Source organism: Prunus persica, chromosome G5, assembly GCF_000346465.2.
Source record: "Prunus persica cultivar Lovell chromosome G5, Prunus_persica_NCBIv2, whole genome shotgun sequence".
Lineage (NCBI taxonomy): Eukaryota > Viridiplantae > Streptophyta > Magnoliopsida > Rosales > Rosaceae > Prunus > Prunus persica.
In genome coordinates this window covers 12,399,901-12,419,642 of record NC_034013.1, presented here as the reverse complement: position 1 = coordinate 12,419,642, position 19,742 = coordinate 12,399,901, and the positions used below count along the sequence as shown (strand labels likewise).

General features: G+C 35.7%; 3 protein-coding genes across 3 annotated transcripts; 2 read left to right on the top strand and 1 right to left on the bottom strand.

Moving 5' to 3' along the window:
• LOC18776563 (BTB/POZ domain-containing protein At3g05675) lies at window positions 2,263-4,849 on the top strand. Its single transcript, XM_007209098.2, has 2 exons — window positions 2,263-2,626; window positions 3,254-4,849. Exon 2 carries the CDS (start codon window positions 3,316-3,318, stop codon window positions 4,609-4,611), a length of 1,296 nt encoding a protein of 431 aa, XP_007209160.1. The 5' UTR covers window positions 2,263-2,626; window positions 3,254-3,315; the 3' UTR covers window positions 4,612-4,849.
• LOC18778009 (ORM1-like protein 1) lies at window positions 8,312-11,268 on the top strand. The gene is made up of 3 exons (XM_007209665.2): window positions 8,312-8,903; window positions 10,049-10,197; window positions 10,857-11,268. The coding sequence occupies exons 1-3, from the start codon at window positions 8,727-8,729 to the stop codon at window positions 10,993-10,995; spliced, it is 465 nt and encodes a 154-aa protein (XP_007209727.1). The 5' UTR covers window positions 8,312-8,726; the 3' UTR covers window positions 10,996-11,268.
• LOC18777159 (dof zinc finger protein DOF4.6) lies at window positions 13,200-15,516 on the bottom strand. Its single transcript, XM_007211139.2, has 2 exons — window positions 15,204-15,516; window positions 13,200-14,737 (listed from the first exon to the last, which is right to left on the bottom strand). Exons 1-2 carry the CDS (start codon window positions 15,225-15,227, stop codon window positions 13,808-13,810), a joined length of 954 nt encoding a protein of 317 aa, XP_007211201.1. The 5' UTR covers window positions 15,228-15,516; the 3' UTR covers window positions 13,200-13,807.

Sequence of the window (19,742 nt, the reverse complement as noted above, 5' to 3'; positions counted from 1 at the left end):
TCTTCTTCTTCTTCTTCTGGGTAGCTTCGAAATGGGCTAAGGCCATGATTTTTATTGGACATAGTAAAATTGCGTTTGATAACAATAGGCCCATAAACTAGTGGATTGAGGTGTAGCTTTGAAAACTTCTATGGACACCCAATCCTACAAGTAATTTTTCAAGGCCCATATTTGCAAAGCCACGAGTCGATAAACATTACAACTACGAAAATGAGCAATTCTATCCGGCGCAGTGTGTGAGGCTCTAATTGAACTCATGATGTCGAGTTTATCGAACAATAGTTGATCTTACTAGGTTTTCACTAGAATAGAGCCGACTCTAAAAAGGAGTAACTTGTGAGATTGTATAGGACTCCTAAAATCTCAGAAACGACCATGCACTAAAGTTCACTTCGTATTGAATAATATTTTGCAAGGTAGTACATTCATGCAAATTCAATACCTTTGGTTGAGCTGATACATAAATTGATGACCCAAGAGAAATACTGACCTTATATTTATTTAAAAAAAACAAGGTCAAAACAAAAGAAGAAATCATTATTTTCATGAAAAATAAAAGGATGTGATTATGGTAGGAAGCTAATTGGGCTGAGTAAGAGGAAGACGACAACAACGTTTTCCACCAGCTGGGTTGGGAACACATCATAGGGCATTAGGGCTTAATATCCCCATGTCTCTACACACAGAGCCACAATTCCATGCAGCCTCGCATTCCCTAGCACCTAAAAGGCAGCGATCAAGGGAGGAGGAGAGAGACATGCCATGGGGGTCTGCAATGGAATGAAAAGAGAGGTGGAGGAAGATGAGAAGAACAGCAAGCAAATGCTGAAGCTTGAATGATGCCATGACTACTTTCTTATCAGGTTGACTCGGATCTTTGGCATTAATTAATCTACTATAACATAAACTCCAACAAGAGACCCCTAATTAAATGCAAGTATCAACCTCATAACTAGTATTGGCTTTTATATGGTTTGAAATTTTTTATTTTTTTATTTTTAGGACCTTTCCTATTGAAAGGAGCGATAGCATATTAAACTCACACACACAACACGGATACTAAGACTTGAACTCAGGATTTGCCTGAGGGAGTAAATATTCCAAACCACTATACTAGTGGGTCCTTTGCGTATGGCTTGACCTTTAATTGGAAAGGTTGGGCAGATTTTTCATTTAATATGGGAAGATCCCTTATATTTAATGTTGAGTCTCATTCAAAATGGTACCGTAGTATTTCTCTTCCCAATATCGGAAGAGATTTCAAGATTCAATAACATCTTTCCTATTAATAACAAAAAAAGAAATTACAATGCAATAAAGATCCCCATTAATAAGATATTTGGGACATTAGAACCAGATTAAGGTGCACTTAAAATTCAATAAAAACATCTGTCCTATTCCATGCACAATTTGTTAGCACTAATGAAATCTTTTGTGTGGGCATGCATGGATGATCATTATCACAAAATAAATAGATATTTTCCCAGCTCTCTTTAAATATTGTTTATTAGTCTTTTATGCGTGTTCGAAGTTCTTAATTAATTTTTTTTTAGTGTTAAGAACACGATTTGTTAAGAAGAGTGGAAATCAAAGCACACAAAATTATGAACTTAATAGTTTGGTTAGCAATTTGCAATTGAAACGTTTGGTAGATCAATGGCTAACAACATAGTCAATGTCGACCAGGACATTTGGATTGTATTATCTCATTTTCTTCCTTTCGAGCATGCTTTTGGGGCATAAACTTGTTCCTTTTGTTAAGCATATTTCTGGCTTCTACATTAGTATACAGATGGTCATTTCCCTAAAAAGAAAATAAAATACTTGAGGAATTAAAAGTTTGTATGCAAATACATATAATAATCCAATGATTATACCTAAATCTAAAAATGTATTCATTGTGTTCTTTTCTTCTTCCTTTTTGTACTGGTGTGCAATATTAGACAAGAGACTTGTAGTTCAAATAATTAAAGGTATTTGTATTTACATCCAAAGTTCTATGTTCGATTCTCACTCTTAATATCTCTAGTATAATTTATTTTTTAAAATGGTGCACAAAGCTAGGATTTGAGAGGAGTGGTTGAAAGAATTTTCCTGAGGGTAAATGAGCCCTGAAAAATCAGTCACTTAATTAAAAAGAAAGCTAAACATAGGATAGAATAGCGAGGAGCAAGTGGGTATGCAAATTGCCAAGTTGCTGCTTGGATCCAATCAGATTCCTATAACCCCCGTCTCTACCAATCATTTGCACCCATTTTAGGGTAGTGAACCAAATTGTGTCCTATGTTTTCTTGTAAACAATTGCCCTTTGGAATATATATTAATTTGCTCTGTGTGCCTTGTGTTGTTGTGCAGAACACCATCCTAATTAAAATCAAACAGAAGGTCATCTTGGTCATTTAATACTTTTGGGCCTTCACCCCAAAGCTCGTTTCTCAGCTGTTCCAGCTGAAGCTCAACTCAAATTCAGAGCTTGTAAGAAACCTAAAATGGAGGGCTTCCTCTGCGCTCTTTTAACCTTCTAAATTGCCGCAAAATTCAGATTCGGCTATTCACAGAATCACTGCAGATCCCTTTTTCTGCAGTTAAAAGCTTGAACCCATTGCTGCGGTTGATAAAATTAGGGGTGAGTTGTTTGTTTTTGTTTTGTTTTTCAGAATTCCCAATTTGAAAAATAACAAAAAATAAATCTTTATTTCAGGACAACAGTAAAAATTGGAACTTTAAATATTATGTTCCGAATGGGTTTTTATCAATTTGTCATCTTTATGTATGAGAATTCAAGAATTGTTCCTTTTTTATTGGAAACATTTTTGGGGTTCAGTTCTCAATTTGTCTCTAGGTCTCTATTATCATTACAAGCTTATAGTATCCAATCAGTGATTAGTTAATTGCTTTGAATGAATGGTTTAGCTTAAGTAAATTTTCTGTGAGTTTTGTTGAGATGACCCTGGGTTGTTTGTTTAATTGAGGTTTATTTTGTAGTTGCAATAATCTTCTTTCTTGCTGGTGGTTTTGATTGTGGTCAATTGGTGATGTAGATAATTCAATGCATATAGGCAAGTTAATATCTATGGATCAGCTGTTGTTACTGCAAATTCACTTTGCGAATTTTCGATCTCGATACATTTTGTTGATGTTTCGTAGATAATATTCTTGTTCAAACAGTTCCAAGTTTGCCAATTATTAATCTCTTTTCCTGTCATTTAGAATTTCTATGGATTGACTATCTATTCCAAATCTTGATTTTCAGTTGAAAACCACTTTGAAAGTTTGCTCTTTCAATTGTTCAAAGCATGAACCTTGTTGGCGCACATGGACACAGCTTTACAGACCAAGCCTTGTAGATTTGGTGATAAGAATACTAGTGACATTGTTATATGCTTGAAGAATAGAGAAGGGATACCGAAACGGTTCTACAGCCATTCTTCTGTTCTCATAAATAAGAGCAAGTACTTTGCCAATAGGCTTTCTCATCCAGGCTCTAATCATTGCATTGATATTTATTGCTCAGAGGTTAACTATGATCACCATGTCAACCTGTTGAGGCTTCTGTATCTTCCAACAGACTCAATTTTGGACTCATTCGACTCTGTGAAATCTGCCGTTGGTATTCTTCAGTTAGCCGTTGTTTTCCAGTGTGAAGAGATTGCATGCTGCTGCATCCAGTACTTGGAGGCTGTTCCTTGGGAGGACAAAGAAGAGGAACTTATCCTAAAAGCAGTTTCCAAATTGGGTCCAAAAGCTATGCCAATATTAGCTAGGATCCAACCTGTTGATTTAGCTGCCACCAAAGATGTTTTTGTCTCAGCAGTTCGCATCGCCACATCCATTGCGGGACCATGTCCTCCATTTGGCAACGAGCTTAAAACGTCTGCTCAGGAACAAGTTGAATTCATGTTAGGAGAAGACGAGGATGCACCGTTGGTCACAGCCGATGAGGAAGTAAAATCAGTGTTGAGAATGGGCCTATCCCAGATTTATTCATCATTTGAAAAGGAATTGTCTTCCCTGCTTTTGGAGCCTGACCTTGTGTCCGAGAGAGCAGAGGAGAAAATATTGCACAGCTTATCTGACCTTGAATGGATGTGTAACATACTTGGGAAGATGGATTTAATGAAGGATTTTGTCTCCAACTGGGCTGAAAGCTCCAGTAATGTTTTAGGGGTAGTTGAGAATAATAAACTTGATTCTTTTATGTGGGGTTTGAAAATAAAGCTCATAGAAATTACTGCTAAAGTCCTGGAAGCAGTTGGCTATGGCAATGTGATTCTTCCAACTCCAATCCGGTTGACATTACTAAAGACATGGCTTCCTTACATAAGGAAGATGAAGCCCCTTCTGGATTCAAAGGGCAGTGAGGAGACAGGTTTTCCATACAAGATGAGTGAAGACTTGTGCCAGAGCATAGAAGGGGCCATGGTGACCTTGGTACTGGCATTGCCGTCGAACGATCAAGCAGACATTCTGGCAGACTGGATGGGAGCCGAGCAGGTTCGGTATCCCGACTTGAGTGAGGCCTTTGAGGTCTGGTGTTTCAGAACAAAGTCTGCAAAGAGAAGATTAGTGGAGGGCTTGGATGGGGCTGGCAATGCCACTGTTAGCCTCTGAAAGTTTTTGCTTGCTCACTTCTTCTTATATGTTGTAAAATTATTCGGTTCATGATGTTATTCATGTAATTTGACAGAATTAAGCTCCTTTCAAAGAATTGAGCTTTATTTCCATGCAGTTCCCAAGCATTACAAGTTCTGTTTTTTCCCCTTTTTTTTATTGTTTATGAAGATATCACAAGTAATATTATGTAACTTATTTCCCATATGTGGTTAATTATAAATTGGTTTTATTTCCACATGTTTATTTTTGTTATAAAACTAGAGGGAGAAAATGTAGAGAGAAGTGATATGCTAAAGACAAAGTTTCACCATGTATATTCCTTTCTTAATCTTTGGTAGAACCAACTATTTATAGGCTTACAAGATAGAAGATTGAATACCATCATTTACAATATACCTATAGGTTACAAGTACTAATTACAAATACTTAGTGCATAGGTTACATAAAATCCAACGGTGGAATATTAAGAGGTATGGTGGTCATCCACCAACTCATGCATTTACAACACTCCCCCTTGGATGTCCACCACACAATGACATAGTTCCCTCATTAAAAACCTTGCTTGGAAAACCCAGTGGGACAAAACCAAATCGAAGGGAAAAAGAGTGAAACTTTCTTCTGAATCATTGATATGGTGTTGGATGAGCTTATATTGCCTCGTTAAAACCTTGCTAGGAAAAATCCAGTGGGATAAAAACTTAGTCGAAGGGAAAAAGAGTACAACGCGCATCTGCCTTGAATGTAGTAGAATTGGGATGCTCCCCCTGATTGATATCTCCCCCTGATTAATATCTCTCCTTCTCTGATTTGAGCAATACAAGCAACATTGTCTTCATACATGATCATCTATCACACTATTCAACCTGCTTTTCACTTTTCAAATGATTGAAATCTTTAGGAGTATCAACAACTAATTTAGTAGTTAGAATATGTTACAACAATATCAAATTTGAATTCAAAATACTCAAAATCTTAGTGTTAACTCTTAATTAAGAATATTGTGGTACTTTATATCCTTCAAGAGGTTGCTTCATCCGATATATCTCAAATATTTCATGAGCTTTGAGGATTTCCATGTACCATATAGTCTTAATAAATATGCATTTAACACATACTATAAGTTTTGCGTTAAAGTAACAACCGCACTTATAGAAATGTGGATGCATTTACGATGAGATTGGAGACTAAAACCACATGTCTCTCCCAGGAAACCTTATGTCATATTAGTGATCTTATTTCACTTCACAAACACCAATTCATAACCTTCATACTAAACATTTGTAATTTGGTGTTTGAGTTATAGGTTCAATATCCAACTCTTCTTATTTAGTGATAAATGGAATTGCCTATTTCCATTTTTGGCCAATCGCTTAACTTGTCGACATTCATGAAACGTGATTTAATATAAATGTAGCCCTTGATGATTGTAGTAGCTACTAATAAACCAAATGTATCATCAATTTGTGATCCCACAATTCTTATGTGCATGCACATGCATAATTTATAATCATCTCATTGCTTTTGGGTACTAATGCCTCTTCAGGGGCTTATGTTGTCACTTATGGGACAAACATCTCTTTTACAATGAATTATTTAGAATATGTGGATCATAACCTCCTATAGAGCGTTATTTTTTATAGGGCTTGAATTTTTCAAATAATCTCCATTTCTGAGGAGTTAAGTCTTTAGAACCTATATTCCTGACATGCTTCAGGCATGCATTATATATATAGTTACCATGTTAATGGATTGTGATACGAGAATATCAATCCATGTTAGCATATGTACAACTTATATATGCATTATCTTGATGAGACAAAAGCGGATTGATTCAACACTATTTCACGACGTTCTTTAGGAATTGTCATTTCTCCCTCTAACGGCGGGAAAATTGTCTCAAAATGTAGGAAAATAAACTCACAGTCGTTATCAAATATGTGACCATTTTAGTAGGCACATTCAGTAAAACTAGTGAAGTGATCCATAATTAGATGTTGTATAGGCTCACAAATATCCCCTTGAATTATTTCAGGAAAGATGGCTCAAAGTCAATTTTTGACTGAGATGATCTTATGACAGCTTTTATTTGTGAGCGTTCTTTGTAATGATATTGTTGGACAAGACAATAATTCGAGTCTTTAAACGATGTCCTTACAAATTTATAAAAATCTTATGCATCATTGTGGGACATGGACTGCCAAGATAGTCATGTCACAACATAAAAGTTATTCGGTCAATGAACTTCTAGTTCATGACATCATAATCTTCAACTATAATAGTTGTGTAATATTGGGGCCTCAAGAACTTTTGGTTCATAACATCATAAACTTCCTACCCACAAAAGAAAGTAGGAAGTTTCTCCAATAGACGCCTCTGGCTATCAATATTGGGGCGGTAATACAAAACATTACCATTGTAAAACGAAATTAATTAATAACCTAACATAAATAAAATAAAATATAATAAAATAAGTAAAGTGGTATAAACAAGAAATAAAATAAATCAATTAAAGATTATGAAATTCCAAGATAATCCAATATTAATGTGGATTCAATATGTAGATAAAACTACAAGTTTAAGAATTGGATTTCCAACCAATTCAGGTTCATATAGGCACAAATAAGTAATGAACTTCAAGTTCATATATAGTATTAAGATCCATGAAAAACTATGAACTTCAGGTTCATATCAATATATATTCGAAACTTCAGGTACGAATACGTAGATCTAAATAAATTGAATTAATAGTTGTGCTTTGAACTTCATACTCAAATCGATGTATATGCACTCGAAACTTCTGGTTCAAGTTCTTGACATATGTAGGCCTCATGGAATTCTAATTTTGATTAATACAAAATCGAGGAGTTTTATGTCCTTATGTGCTCTTTAAATTCGCGGAACTTCACACCCTCAATTATTTGGAATCAAAGAACTTCAGGTTCTGATTCAATCAAAATGACTCTATATCCTAATCTAGTTATATGATGAGGATCACGGAACTTCGGGCCCCTGATCTTTTGTATAATTCAAACTCATCATAATAATTAAGATCATACTTAAAATTAAATAAACAAACAAATAAAAACAAAAACATGGCATTATATTCATGTGTAATAAGAATAAGAATTTTTTTCTTAAACAAGCATGATGAAGTCTGATGGTGAGTACAAAGAAACTCTATACCATGTGATGACTCTAGCTCATATAAGAAGAAAGAAAATTCAGAGAAAGAAAACATACCAAGAGCAATGTCGTGCTGATAACGTGTTATAAAACTAGAGGGAGAAAATGTAGAGAGAAGTGATATGCTAAAGACAAAGTTTCACCATGCATATTCCTTTCTTAATCTTTGGTAGAACTATCTATTTATAGGCTTGCAAGATAGAAGATTGAATACCATCATTTACAATATACCTATAGGTTACAAGTATTAATTACAAATACTTAGTGCATAGGTTACATAAAATCCAACGGTGGAATATTAAGAGGTATGGTGGTCATCCACCAACTCATGCATTTACAACAATTTTATACTTATTTGGGTTTTTTTTTCCTCTCTCATTTTTCAATGGTTTAAAGGAATAAAATAAAAAGTAAATTCTTTCAAGGATATTTTCAAAACTCATTAAACAGAAAAAAAGAAAAAAGAGGAGGATATTTTAAAAGAAAAAAAGGATATTTCATTCTAAAACTTAATTCTAGGTGGGGTCAGCGTATTTTTGGGTGGGGTAATAAAATGCATGACAATTAGGTGGAGGGGTCCATGGGTCCCTTTCGCACCAACTTCATCACCGACCGTTAATATTCATCAATCATATCCTTCGCTCCGATTTTATAATTTTATAATTTCCTAATAAAAAAGAAAAAAGGAAAAAAAAAACACGCCAACCCAAAATCTCCGAATCTCAATCTGTCCTGCAAGGCAACTTCGCGAAAATCACAAATCGGGTTGTTTCTGATATTCTCTTCGGTGATGATGAGCTTCTCCTCCTCCTCATTATCACTCCCATCATCATCGTCGTTAATCTTAATCTTCATCTCATAGTCTCTGATCAATTTTGTTTCATCCAAAAAAAAAATATTCGAAAAAAAAAAAAAAAAGAAATCGGAAAATGTATGTGACGGCGGTTCGAACGACGGATCTGAATCGGAACACAGAATGGTTCACGTACCCTGGGGTTTGGACCACCTACATTCTCACGGTCTTCTTCTCGTGGCTCGTCGTCCTCTGCCTCTTCTCTTGCTCGCCTGGCATGGCCTGGACCATCGTTCACCTCTGCCATTTCCTCGTATTCTCTCTCTTATTTTCTTCAGTCTTTGTTTTTTCATTTGCTTATTTATGGATGAAGCTTAATTTGCTTAGTTTCCTGTTATATATGATTGTTGTGCTGGATATGGAAATTTTTTGTTTGATTTGGAGGATTAGGTTTCCTAGTTAGCTGGAAATTTTGAATCTGAATCATTAGGGTTTGATGTGGATGATGGAAAACTCATTAGCATGAATGAATATTGTGAAAACATTAGCAGAATCAACCACCATATGTAATCCTGTTTTAAATTTTTTTAAATTTGGATCAAATTGCGTAGTTTGGTCCTGCTCCTCCTGCTTAATCCCACACAAAGATGAGCAAGATTTTCAATCCTCTAGTAGGGTGGTAATAACATCATCTCTAATATCAAACCACAATCCTAGATGTACAAATTTCTAATGGATTAGGTGAGAGTTAAAAGAATTTATTGATTCCGGATATTCTTCAGTAAGTACATGTATAGTACTTCTTAGTCACCTTAATTTGCAAGGAACTGGATGAGAAGAAACTTTCATGTTCAGTTTTGTAGTGGAGATGCGGTAAACTTATAAAGAACCATTAATTATAACTCCAAAAGAACTGGATTCCATATGTAGGGAAGAAGAATGAAATAAATATAAAATACTTTATGACTTCATTGTGTGGACTAATCATGTAATTTTAGACACACAGTTTCAGTTATTTAATGTCAGGAAAGTTAGATTTAGTTTGGCAAGGATCAATTTGTGGATTCTAAAGCGCAAATTTTTCGAATCATTATGGAAAATGGATTATTTGATTTTTGTTGAGGAATATGGATAGACAGTTTGCTTCCCAGGGTTATTGAAATAGCACACTTCGTATTGGTAGATGAGGACCTTATGTGGTTCTAACGACCCTTAAATTGAGTTGAAATTAAAGCTCGTCTATTTAGCTGGTGCTGATTTTATGTGATAAGTGTCCTGTTATGTGTTTTCTTGTGAAAGGTAAAAAGTTGATGTCTTTCTGGAGATTGATCAGTTCTCTAATATTCTTTGTCCACTTTCTGACCCATATAGTAGACTTGATGTCTTAGTAGTCTTATTGATGACACTTTTAGTTACTTATTGTCATTTTTTTCTCATTGTCTTTACGTTTTCCTTCAGGTTACTTATCACTTTTTTCACTGGAAGAAGGGAACGCCATTTGCAGATGATCAGGGCATCTACAATGCGCTTACTTGGTGGGAGCAGATAGACAATGGCAACCAACTCACTCGAAACAGAAAATTTCTGACTGTCGTGCCTGTTGTGCTGTAAGTACTTTAAGTTTGCTTTATAAGCCTTCCAGATTGAGATTGGATTTTGAGAATGCAAACATGAAATGCATTCATTAGATGGACCATCATTTGTACTCTCGTAATTCTATCCCCTACCCTTTTTAGGAATGCAAATAGCAACCATGTAGCTGTGATTTTCACTCCTCCACAAAAGTGGGGGAGTGCATAGGAGCATGAATAGCTCTGCTCTCATAAATTATAGAATTTTTTCTAATGGTCCTCATACATAGATCCCTTATACTACCTAGTGAAATATAAGTAACTATACTAGAAGTCGTCACCTAAGGGACTTAAATTGAGTGACAGTGTATGTAATTGCTGGACTCCACGCAATTCCTGAAATCAATAGTTCATCCAAGTGAATGCTGCCCTTAAATACATTGTCCCTCACTTGTCCTTCAGTTTAAGCCCCTTAGATGAGCACTTCTTTATATGGTCAACCATTGAGTTTGCTTCAACATTGCTGTTATACTCGTGTCAAATTTTTGCTGGTTAGACTTATTTTGATCTTGTGTATAAGTCTTCCAGTAAGACATTGACGGAATATAATTAGCTTTTTGTTGGACAAGTGCTGCTGCTGTACTGAATTTCCTTACCTCAATCCCTTTTTCTTACCCGTCATCCTTCCTTGGCAGGTACTTGATAGCCTCTCACACAACAGACTATCAAAATCCAAATCTCATCTTTAACACCCTAGCAGTTTTTGTGTTGGTAGTTGCAAAGTTCCCAAACATGCACAAGGTTCGTATATTTGGTATCAATGCTGATCACTGATCTGTAAAAGATCAAGTTTGACTATAGTTTTCTTGGTCTTTATCATATTGGCCTTCGAACGTAACGCTAAAATCCCTGTTGAAATGTTGAAAATGGAAACAATGTATTATTTTTTTGAATGAAGTGAAATTTTTACCCCCTCCTTCTCTCTGTTACATACCAGATGACTGGCAATACGTCTGCATTTGATTTTCTCTTTGTAAGAGCTATTTTTGCTGAATTTGAGTGCTCATTCCTCGTTATTTATTTCCAGATGGAAGAATTTCCCTTTTATTTCCCCATGATTTAGATTCTCGCAAAATTTTATGGTGTATTTTTACTGTGGTCATTATGAAGATGGAAACTCGACCTGTCTCCATCTTGGTTCTGTTCACCGCAACTCTGTATGGTGCTATTGGGTTGACCACCCACTCCATTGGTTTGGGCCAAAATGGGATCATTGATTTGAAATTTCCGGACTATTTTGTACTATTTTTCCATACAATTAGGTACAAATGACTGTTGTCTTCTCCGTTATAACCTTTAAGCCCAAGTCCCATCCCAGAGGGTCGTCCTAACATTTCGAAAGAGAAATTTGAATTTGGGATTTCATATATTCAAAGGAAAAATGTGGCCATGAACATTAATGGTTCAAATGAACTCCTATTCGACAGAAAACCTAAATTTCATCTTAAAATCTCCCAATTTTTTGCCTTCTATTTGCTCATAACGGTTCATTTTATTGTACAACTGCGTGATGTTAGACATGTTGACTTTAGACAAAATCTGCGGACATTGTCTTGCCACTTTTCGAATAATAACAATTTTTCATTTTCTCCCCCATTGAAATTCACATGTTATTTCGATATCAATTCAAGGATAACTTATATGAAACGGTATGTATTATTCCTAATTGTCTCTTTCAACTCTTTCAATACCAATTGGAATTTTTTTATACATGAAATGGATATATGCACTATTCCTCTCTGTCTCTCAAGTCACGCGTTATTATAAATAAGCTTCTCTCCTCAATGAGGTTGAAATTTTGAATTCCTTGAAAAGTGCCATATAGCGACATGGTGATAATTCTGTTTGATCTGACTGGCTATATTAGCCTATGAGATTATGGGATTATAGGTTTCCTATTAGATTTGGCATGAAGAAAAAGATGAATCTATAGGGCAGGCAGAAATTTCACGCATTGCCGAAAACAAAGGATACTTTCTTGTGGTTTTAACTTTTCACTGAAGAAAAGGTGTGAGATAATTTCATGTCACCTTTTATTTGTTGAAAAAAACCTAAGCACAAAAACACAAGAAGAAGAAGCCAAAAGACAAACAGATCCATCAACAACCATCCAGATCCAGTTTTCATCTTTTTCTCTACCTCTTTTTTTTTAAAAAAAATAATAACAAAAGCAGGTTTTTTTTTTTCTTTCTATAAATAGGTTGAATGGCCAATAGATTATTTTGAAGCTAGGTTTCATTCTCGGTCATTGTCATTTTCAACTTGGAGGACGACCAAAGCGATCTGATATTGTGAGATTTTCCCAAACAGCCCTTGGAGAAAGCTAAGTTGAATTTGAACTAGTTATAAAATAAACCGTTAAAATTTGGCTGGAAAAAGACCTCCATGATAGTGTACATCTAACAATTTGCTAGGTTATTATTATGCATACTCAAGTGGCTTACAGCAAGGAACCAAAACACAAAATATATATAAAAAGAAAAAAGAAAAAAAGAAAAGAGAGTCTAGATCTAGATGGATCAACTTAGTGGGGTGTATTATTCTTCCTTTAGCACACTTGCCAAGGGGAATGTTTGTGGGTCCCAACCAAGACCAAGGAAAGAAGGGTTTGTCAGATTTTTCTCAATCTTTCACTTGGACAAAATAAAATAAAAAAGAGGGGTGGCATGGAAGCAATGATCGTTCCTGGAAATGAAGACTGTTTGGATATAGTCAGTAGGTGAGCTTTTGGTTTGAGGCAGGTTTCAGTGGTTCTAATTTGAACATGGGAAGCTGCTTTTTTGAAGAGTACTTTATTACCAAGTCATGTGGAAGAATCAGAGGATTCTTACCTGGCTGCATATATCTCTAGCTAGCTTTTCTTCTCCCACTTGCTGCTTCTTCATGGACAGATCTTTGTGTAATGGCTGGAAGAATCTATGTACTCTGAATAAGACCTTAAACTAAAATCCTGCTAAAAGAACATAAGATATAGCAGATGCAAAACACCCACTGCAACTCCACATTAAATAAGCTTAATTAGCTTTAATTAAGTAATCAAGTCTCTAATATTTCATCCATCATCATATATACCCTTACAAATGAAGTTGCACATTATACATAATTATTTATTGTACCAAGCCAACCAAGGATCACACACATTACAGTGGGAGCGGGCTGCCCTTTGCTTTCTAGTAGTGAGAGAAGAAATTACATGAAATCAAGGGCACATTCATACAGTGCATGCCTCTTCTACTCTTTGCTACCCTAAAAAAAATCTGGGCTGGTCTTGATACCATAGCTTCTATATCCTCACAATAAGTCACCCATTTTTTGAAGCCAATCTAAAATAATAAGCTTCAAAAAATAATCCACCATGTACTACTTCAAAGAGTAAAGATAATTCCAAGCCAAAAAGAACAAAGAGAAGGCAAGGCAAGGTGATAATTAAAAGAAAACCCATGTATCCTATTCTGTTAGTTATGAAGAAATCCAAACAAGTCACCCACCATGAGAGATTAACAATGAGTTTAAAATCAGAATTAAAGAAGAAGAAAAAAGAAAAAGACCCCATGATTTTTTTTTTCTTTTCATCTTCTTATTTTAATTACCATGATCCTCCTCCTAACATTCCTGTCCAATACCCAGTTGAGTCTCCATGCTCCTTGTTCTGCTCAATCCCTCCTCCAGTGCTTGAAACTTGCTTCAAATCTTCAAATGGGAACAAAAGCCTCCCACTGCTCTCTTGAACACCTTGCAGACTCCCATATCCACTTCCAAGCCCATCCAGGGAAAAATTAAGTGTTGGCTTGAAATCCTGCATAGGGAACCCAGATGTGGTGCTATATACAGTGTTGTTGTTGTTGTTGTTGTTGGGGTCTGGAACTGGCATAGGCATGAAGGAATTCAAACCCCTTGAAGTCAATCCAGTGAGAAGCTCCAAAGCTGAGAGGTGAGATGTTGTGGTGGTGGTGGTAGAAGATGGGGAAGAAGCAGAAATATTAATGTGGTTCTGCTTGTTGCTGTTTTCCATGTTGTTGTTGTTGGGCAATTGATGATGTTGTTGATGATGATGAACCAAATGGTCAGAGATAATATTCCTGAAATCTTGATTAGTGGCTGGAAAAGTCAGGTTTAGATCTTGGCCTTGATTAATCTTTGGGTTTTGGGGTTGTATCAGATCAGGAAGCCTCTTGGATGCTGAAGAAGTAGAAGATGTTGTTGTAGAAGAATTAGCGGCTGCTGAAGAAGATGATGATCTCTTGTTCTTCCTTGAACCCCCCCCAACTGGGATGTTTCTGAGGGACCCACCTTCAGTCCAGTACCTTCTACAAGTCTTGCAGAAGTACCTGGGCTGTGTGAGGCTGTAGTTGTTGTAATAACAGAATTTGGTGTTGGTTGAGTTGCACCTTGGACAGTTTAGGGCTTGTTCTTTCTGAGGTCTTGCCTTCCTCTCTAAATTATTGACTGCTGCTGCTGCTGCAGGCTTAGGGCATGTATTTGTCACTATCTCTTCTATTGGTTTCACCACAATTCCCTTTAAAAAGCCAAGAAAGGGAAAGGATTTCAGATCAAACAAAAGAAAATGAATAATCACCTAGTACCACTGGAGAATACTGTAAATTTAACGAAGATGGAGCAGAAGGACAAGCAAAACAAAACAAGAGAGCAGCTGCTTTACACTTTTTCAAAATTATAACAGGCAACAGAAGAAAAAGGAGAGAAACAAAAACAAAAGAAAATTGGGGTCTTTTTTCCTTTATCACCTAAACAAAAGGTAAAGTGAAACACCATGTTGAAGAACTGATAAAAACTAAATCCAACTGAGTGGGGACTTGCACTGATCACGCCATCATCTTTACAAAGGAGAACCCAAAAGGGCCATTCATTTAAAGAACAAAAAGATCCCATACAATAAATAAGCTTCTTGTCTAAATTATTCATGGAAAGAGAGAGAAGAAAAAAGGGTTGATGATGAAAAATGAAAATCTATATCTATATACCTGTGGCCACTGAGCAGTATCCATGGCTGCAACAAACTGGAGTACAAGAGGAGCTAGCAAGCAAGAAGAAAACTGTTATCCTCAAAAAGAGAGAAAATTTACTTTTCTTGAAACTGGTTACAAAAGCTGGAAAACAAAAAAGAAAGAATGTTTGTGAGAGGGTTTGTGTGTGGACGTTCTGTGTATGTATGGCCCTTGCTTTATGTGTTGGGTGTATGAGTGAGAGAGAGAGAGAGAGAGAGAGAGAGAGAGAGGTTGCTTTGTGTAATTTTATAATAGTAGTAATATTCTTTTCATTTTTAAGTATTTTATTCTAGACATCCGAGAAGGAATATTTGTCTGCAGATTTAGTAATTTAATATGATGGTCTTGCACAATTTAAAATGAGACTTTGTGCCTTGTGGGTAGCTTTGGATGTACTGTACAGATACATATACATCTCTTGGTGGTGGCTTTTCTCTTTTCTGACCAGAAAAAAAAAAACAAAAAACAAAAAAACAAGGCCAGGTCAGATTTCTCTCATTTCATTCAATCATCTTAACCCCAGTTCTTCTTATTTGTAAGGTGCTTTTTCTGTTAAAAGATAAATAATGTTTGTTAGCATGCATTGTTCAGAAAATGGACAAGCTAGATGTCACATACATGTTCAAGTTGATTTGGGTTTGCTGATGAATAGGTAGTTAGCTAAGCTAGCTATTGAGCATACACATCACTTTACTTGAGAGACAACCAGCAGACTCCAATAATTTCAATATCATACTGTAAAAACCCTTTATGCATGAAGCATCCAAAATGACTCAGCATTCATTCCATGGCATGAATGAATATGGCAAAGCCCTGTTGCTAGTGCTACTTGCCACATGGGCTCATAACAGATGGTTAATTAGCTAGAATCAAGTAGCTCAGTGACAAATTTAAATCATGTTAAGACTTTTTCTTTATATAGACACCAGGAATTACACTGTCTTTACTTAACTTTTGAATTGCTTGTTTGAATTTTATTACAACTTTATGTAACTTTGATATTTCCTTTGTTTATACTGATAGTCATAATAAAAGCCTTCTCTGATAGATTTGTAATAAATTTGATGCCAAATTTGATGGCATTATGCAGAAAATGTAGGTATGAAAAGCGACTTGACTACATAACTACTGGTTTAGAGGTTTTACATATTCTCCTGAATGCCGACTTGACAAAACCCCATCTCTTTCCAAAAATGACTCTCTAACATCATACTTGTTCTACTATTTGACATTAATGCAGGAGATGTATTTACACTTGAATTAAAGAACCATTCAATGAAATCCCTACATTCAACTACTTCAATTTTGAGTATTATGATGTTTTGGTCCTATTTTTGAAAGTGAAATTTGTTGTTGCATTTGACTATTAACAAGCACTAGTACGCGTTGCGTTGCTACCAATACATTTCATTGAAAGTCTTAGAAATTAGGATGCGTTTCTGACTAGGTTAATTAGTTTAACAACACGCATGCACTAAGTAAATGTCATCAACGACAGATAGTTGTTGAATTCTAGAAAGTAAAAATAAGTATTGATGTTGGAGTGAAATAGACTACTTCATGTTGCTCTATCTCTCTGGCTGAAATGAATCAGTCCAAAGTATGACACACGTACGTCTACAAAATCTTTTCATGACATTGAACTCAGAATAGCACTGATCATAAATTATTATCATTTGAAAATAAACGATTACAAAATAATCTCTTGTATTCAAAGCATATATATATTTATATTATGTTGCAGATCATTCGCGATCTCATAGTTTAATGCAAAAAGAAAAGTGAAGGATGATGATGATAACCATATTTTAAGCACATCAATTAGCCAGAAATTACTTCTATCAAATGTTGCTAAATCCAAAAGCCAAAAAAAAAATGCATTTTGGAAGCTCAACCAAACCGAAGTACCAAACATTCCCTTAACCCTGCACATGCATTATTATGCATAGCAGACTCAGCCGTTGTTTCACTTGTCACTTAAGATTCCAAGGGGTCTGTGTTGGTTAAGTAAACGAGCGACACGTGGACGATGCACTGAGCCACTGACATCTAACTTGAATTGAAGCTGAATGATTGAACTTGAACGGCCCTGATTGGCTGGGCTCTTCCTTGTCATCATGGCCTTGATTGATGAAAATGGGACCCTCTCTGCCTCTCCATTCATCAATCATGTAGGACCATGTGATATATATTTCTTTTCTTTCTGAACACATCTGGTATGACATTATTAGAATACCTAATCATATTTCCACAATGGCCCCCACCTAATTCTACTTCAAATCCCTTTCACTAGTACTAAGTAGAAATTTCTTAATTTTTCAGGTGAATCGCGCTAAGCATCTAAGTTTAACCACACACACATATAAACAAGAAGACTTTTTTGTATTTACGCTTCATACATCCCCTCTTAATGCATCAGTCTCTTGTTTGTGTTTCTGTATGGTCGGACATGTGACATAATTCACCTACTAAACTAGAGAATTTCTCAAATACTAGAGACATTAATTAGTATTTCATTTGTTTTTAGTATAGTTCTATAGGCTCTTAACATCGACACGTTAAAAACACCTATTGATTTTATTAATATACATCACCTGCCGAACTAAGGAATTTCTCAAATGCACCAAACACCAATTAATGTATTTAAGTCTATAAACTCTTAACATAGACACGTAGAAAACATCCATTGATTTGATTAATGCGTTAAAAAAATAACTTAATTAACTTAGTAAATTAAAGTCTAAACCTCAAAAGTAATAACAATTTGTCCTACTCTGTCAACAAATTATCCGTAAATTGTATGAAAAATATTATTTGTACTTGCATGGTTGTCCCCTTACCATTTGAAGTCTAAAGACATTTTCATCACTTCTGAAAGTGTTAGGTAAATAAGGGACCTTTTTTGTTTGAACAACTTTGAGAACTATTTAATCTTTTTTTTATAAATATATATATATATATATACTAGATTAAACTTTAATAAGTTTTAAGTGCAGTAATCTACACTTTTTCCGCTACAAATATACGTGGCTATTACTGTATAGAGTTGCAGTAGACTACAAGCAACTGTACCATATCAGTACCGTTAGCAAAACCGGCGCGAATAGAAGCCGTCAGATGTGGGGGCATCTTCAAAAGGCAGGCCCCACACCCCAGAAAAAAAAACAAAACAAAACAAATCCTTGGCATGCTGCCACGTGTGCGGTGATGTTGAAGCCAAAAGCACAAGAGCCATGGCCAGCCATTGAAAATCTCGTCTAAAAATTTTGGGCGGTGGTGGAGCGTTGTAGGGTGGGACCCACGTCATACATGCGCATGCCCATCCATCATCTCCAAAACCCTACCAAGGAAGAAAAGAATCCCAATCGCAGATTCAATAAGAGCCGTCCATCTGATCAAAAGATCAGAAAATTCGTCCCAACCCAACCTGCCATACGCCTAACCTAGGATGATGAAGATGATGTCACGTGAGTGGGTCCCTATGTTGACGTGGACCGCATGTGGATAGTGCGCCACACGTCAGCAAAAGGGATTTTAGGAGCAACTTGGACGATGACTTTGTCATACACAACTCAACACATTTACACATCACTTTCAAAACCTCCTCTCCCTCCATATATACATATAATATTAATACATGGTCAAAGTGAATATGTTTTGATCAATGTGAACTCATAGGATGATTCCAACCGTCCGATTTGGCCAGGCCTCCTTTCATGGTAGCTTGCAAGATTTTGTTCTGGACCCACTAAATCTCAGTTGAATTTACACCAACTTCCATCTTTGTGCTTCATGAACACAGATATGCGTGAAGTTATTCTCTAACAACATCTTTAATTTGGAATATATTTTCCAACTGCTATTAAATTATACCTACCTATCCATATACGTGAATGAGATACATAACATAACATGGATTTTAAGTTGGAATGAATGTAATTCATTAACTTCTGAGTTACTCGCTTACGGATTTACTTTAATTTATTTAAAATTTGAGAAATTAAGCCTTACAACTTAAATTTGCATAAGCTTATTGATCGACTAGATAAAATGAATATAAATTTGCATCAGTCTATTAATCAGCGGTGCATCTAGACGCCTTTAGCCAAAATTCAAAAACTAAACCCTACAACTTAAGCATTTGCATTGATTGATTGATTGATTGACAAATAAAACGAAAATAAAATTGTACTGCCCTACTAATCGCATGTGACGGTTTTAACCTAATTTATGATTGTTCCAACCAGCGATTGACTATCTATAGATGCGATTTCTTAATTTAAATGAATGGAATAATTAAGGTAATTGCAAAAGAACTTAGGTAGTGAACACATTGTTGAAGCACGAGAGGGTGGTGTGGAGTTAGTGCAACATCAACACATGGCCAAATTTTGGTGCATATGGGATTCAATAATTAGATAAGCAAACGGGGGGCTTAAAAGCACAAGGGAGGGCAGGCCATTCCCTATATATAATGACATAGTGAAGGCCGGCGTCTAGCCAGGCCAAACCTCA

What these genes read in the sequence shown, in the direction of transcription:
- LOC18777159 (XM_007211139.2), bottom strand. Translation starts at nt 15,227, where the DNA reads ATGGATACTGCTCAGTGGCCACAG. An exon ending in ATACTGCTCAGTGGCCACAG is followed by an intron (nt 14,738 to 15,203) that starts GTATATAGATAT and finishes GGCTTTTTAAAG; the next exon opens with GGAATTGTGGTGAAACCAAT.
- LOC18778009 (XM_007209665.2), top strand. Translation starts at nt 8,727, where the DNA reads ATGTATGTGACGGCGGTTCGAACGACGGATCTGAATCGGAACACAGAA. An exon ending in TTCACCTCTGCCATTTCCTC is followed by an intron (nt 8,904 to 10,048) that starts GTATTCTCTCTC and finishes GTTTTCCTTCAG; the next exon opens with GTTACTTATCACTTTTTTCA. An exon ending in ACTGTCGTGCCTGTTGTGCT is followed by an intron (nt 10,198 to 10,856) that starts GTAAGTACTTTA and finishes CTTCCTTGGCAG; the next exon opens with GTACTTGATAGCCTCTCACA.
- LOC18776563 (XM_007209098.2), top strand. Translation starts at nt 3,316, where the DNA reads ATGGACACAGCTTTACAGACCAAGCCTTGTAGATTTGGTGATAAGAAT.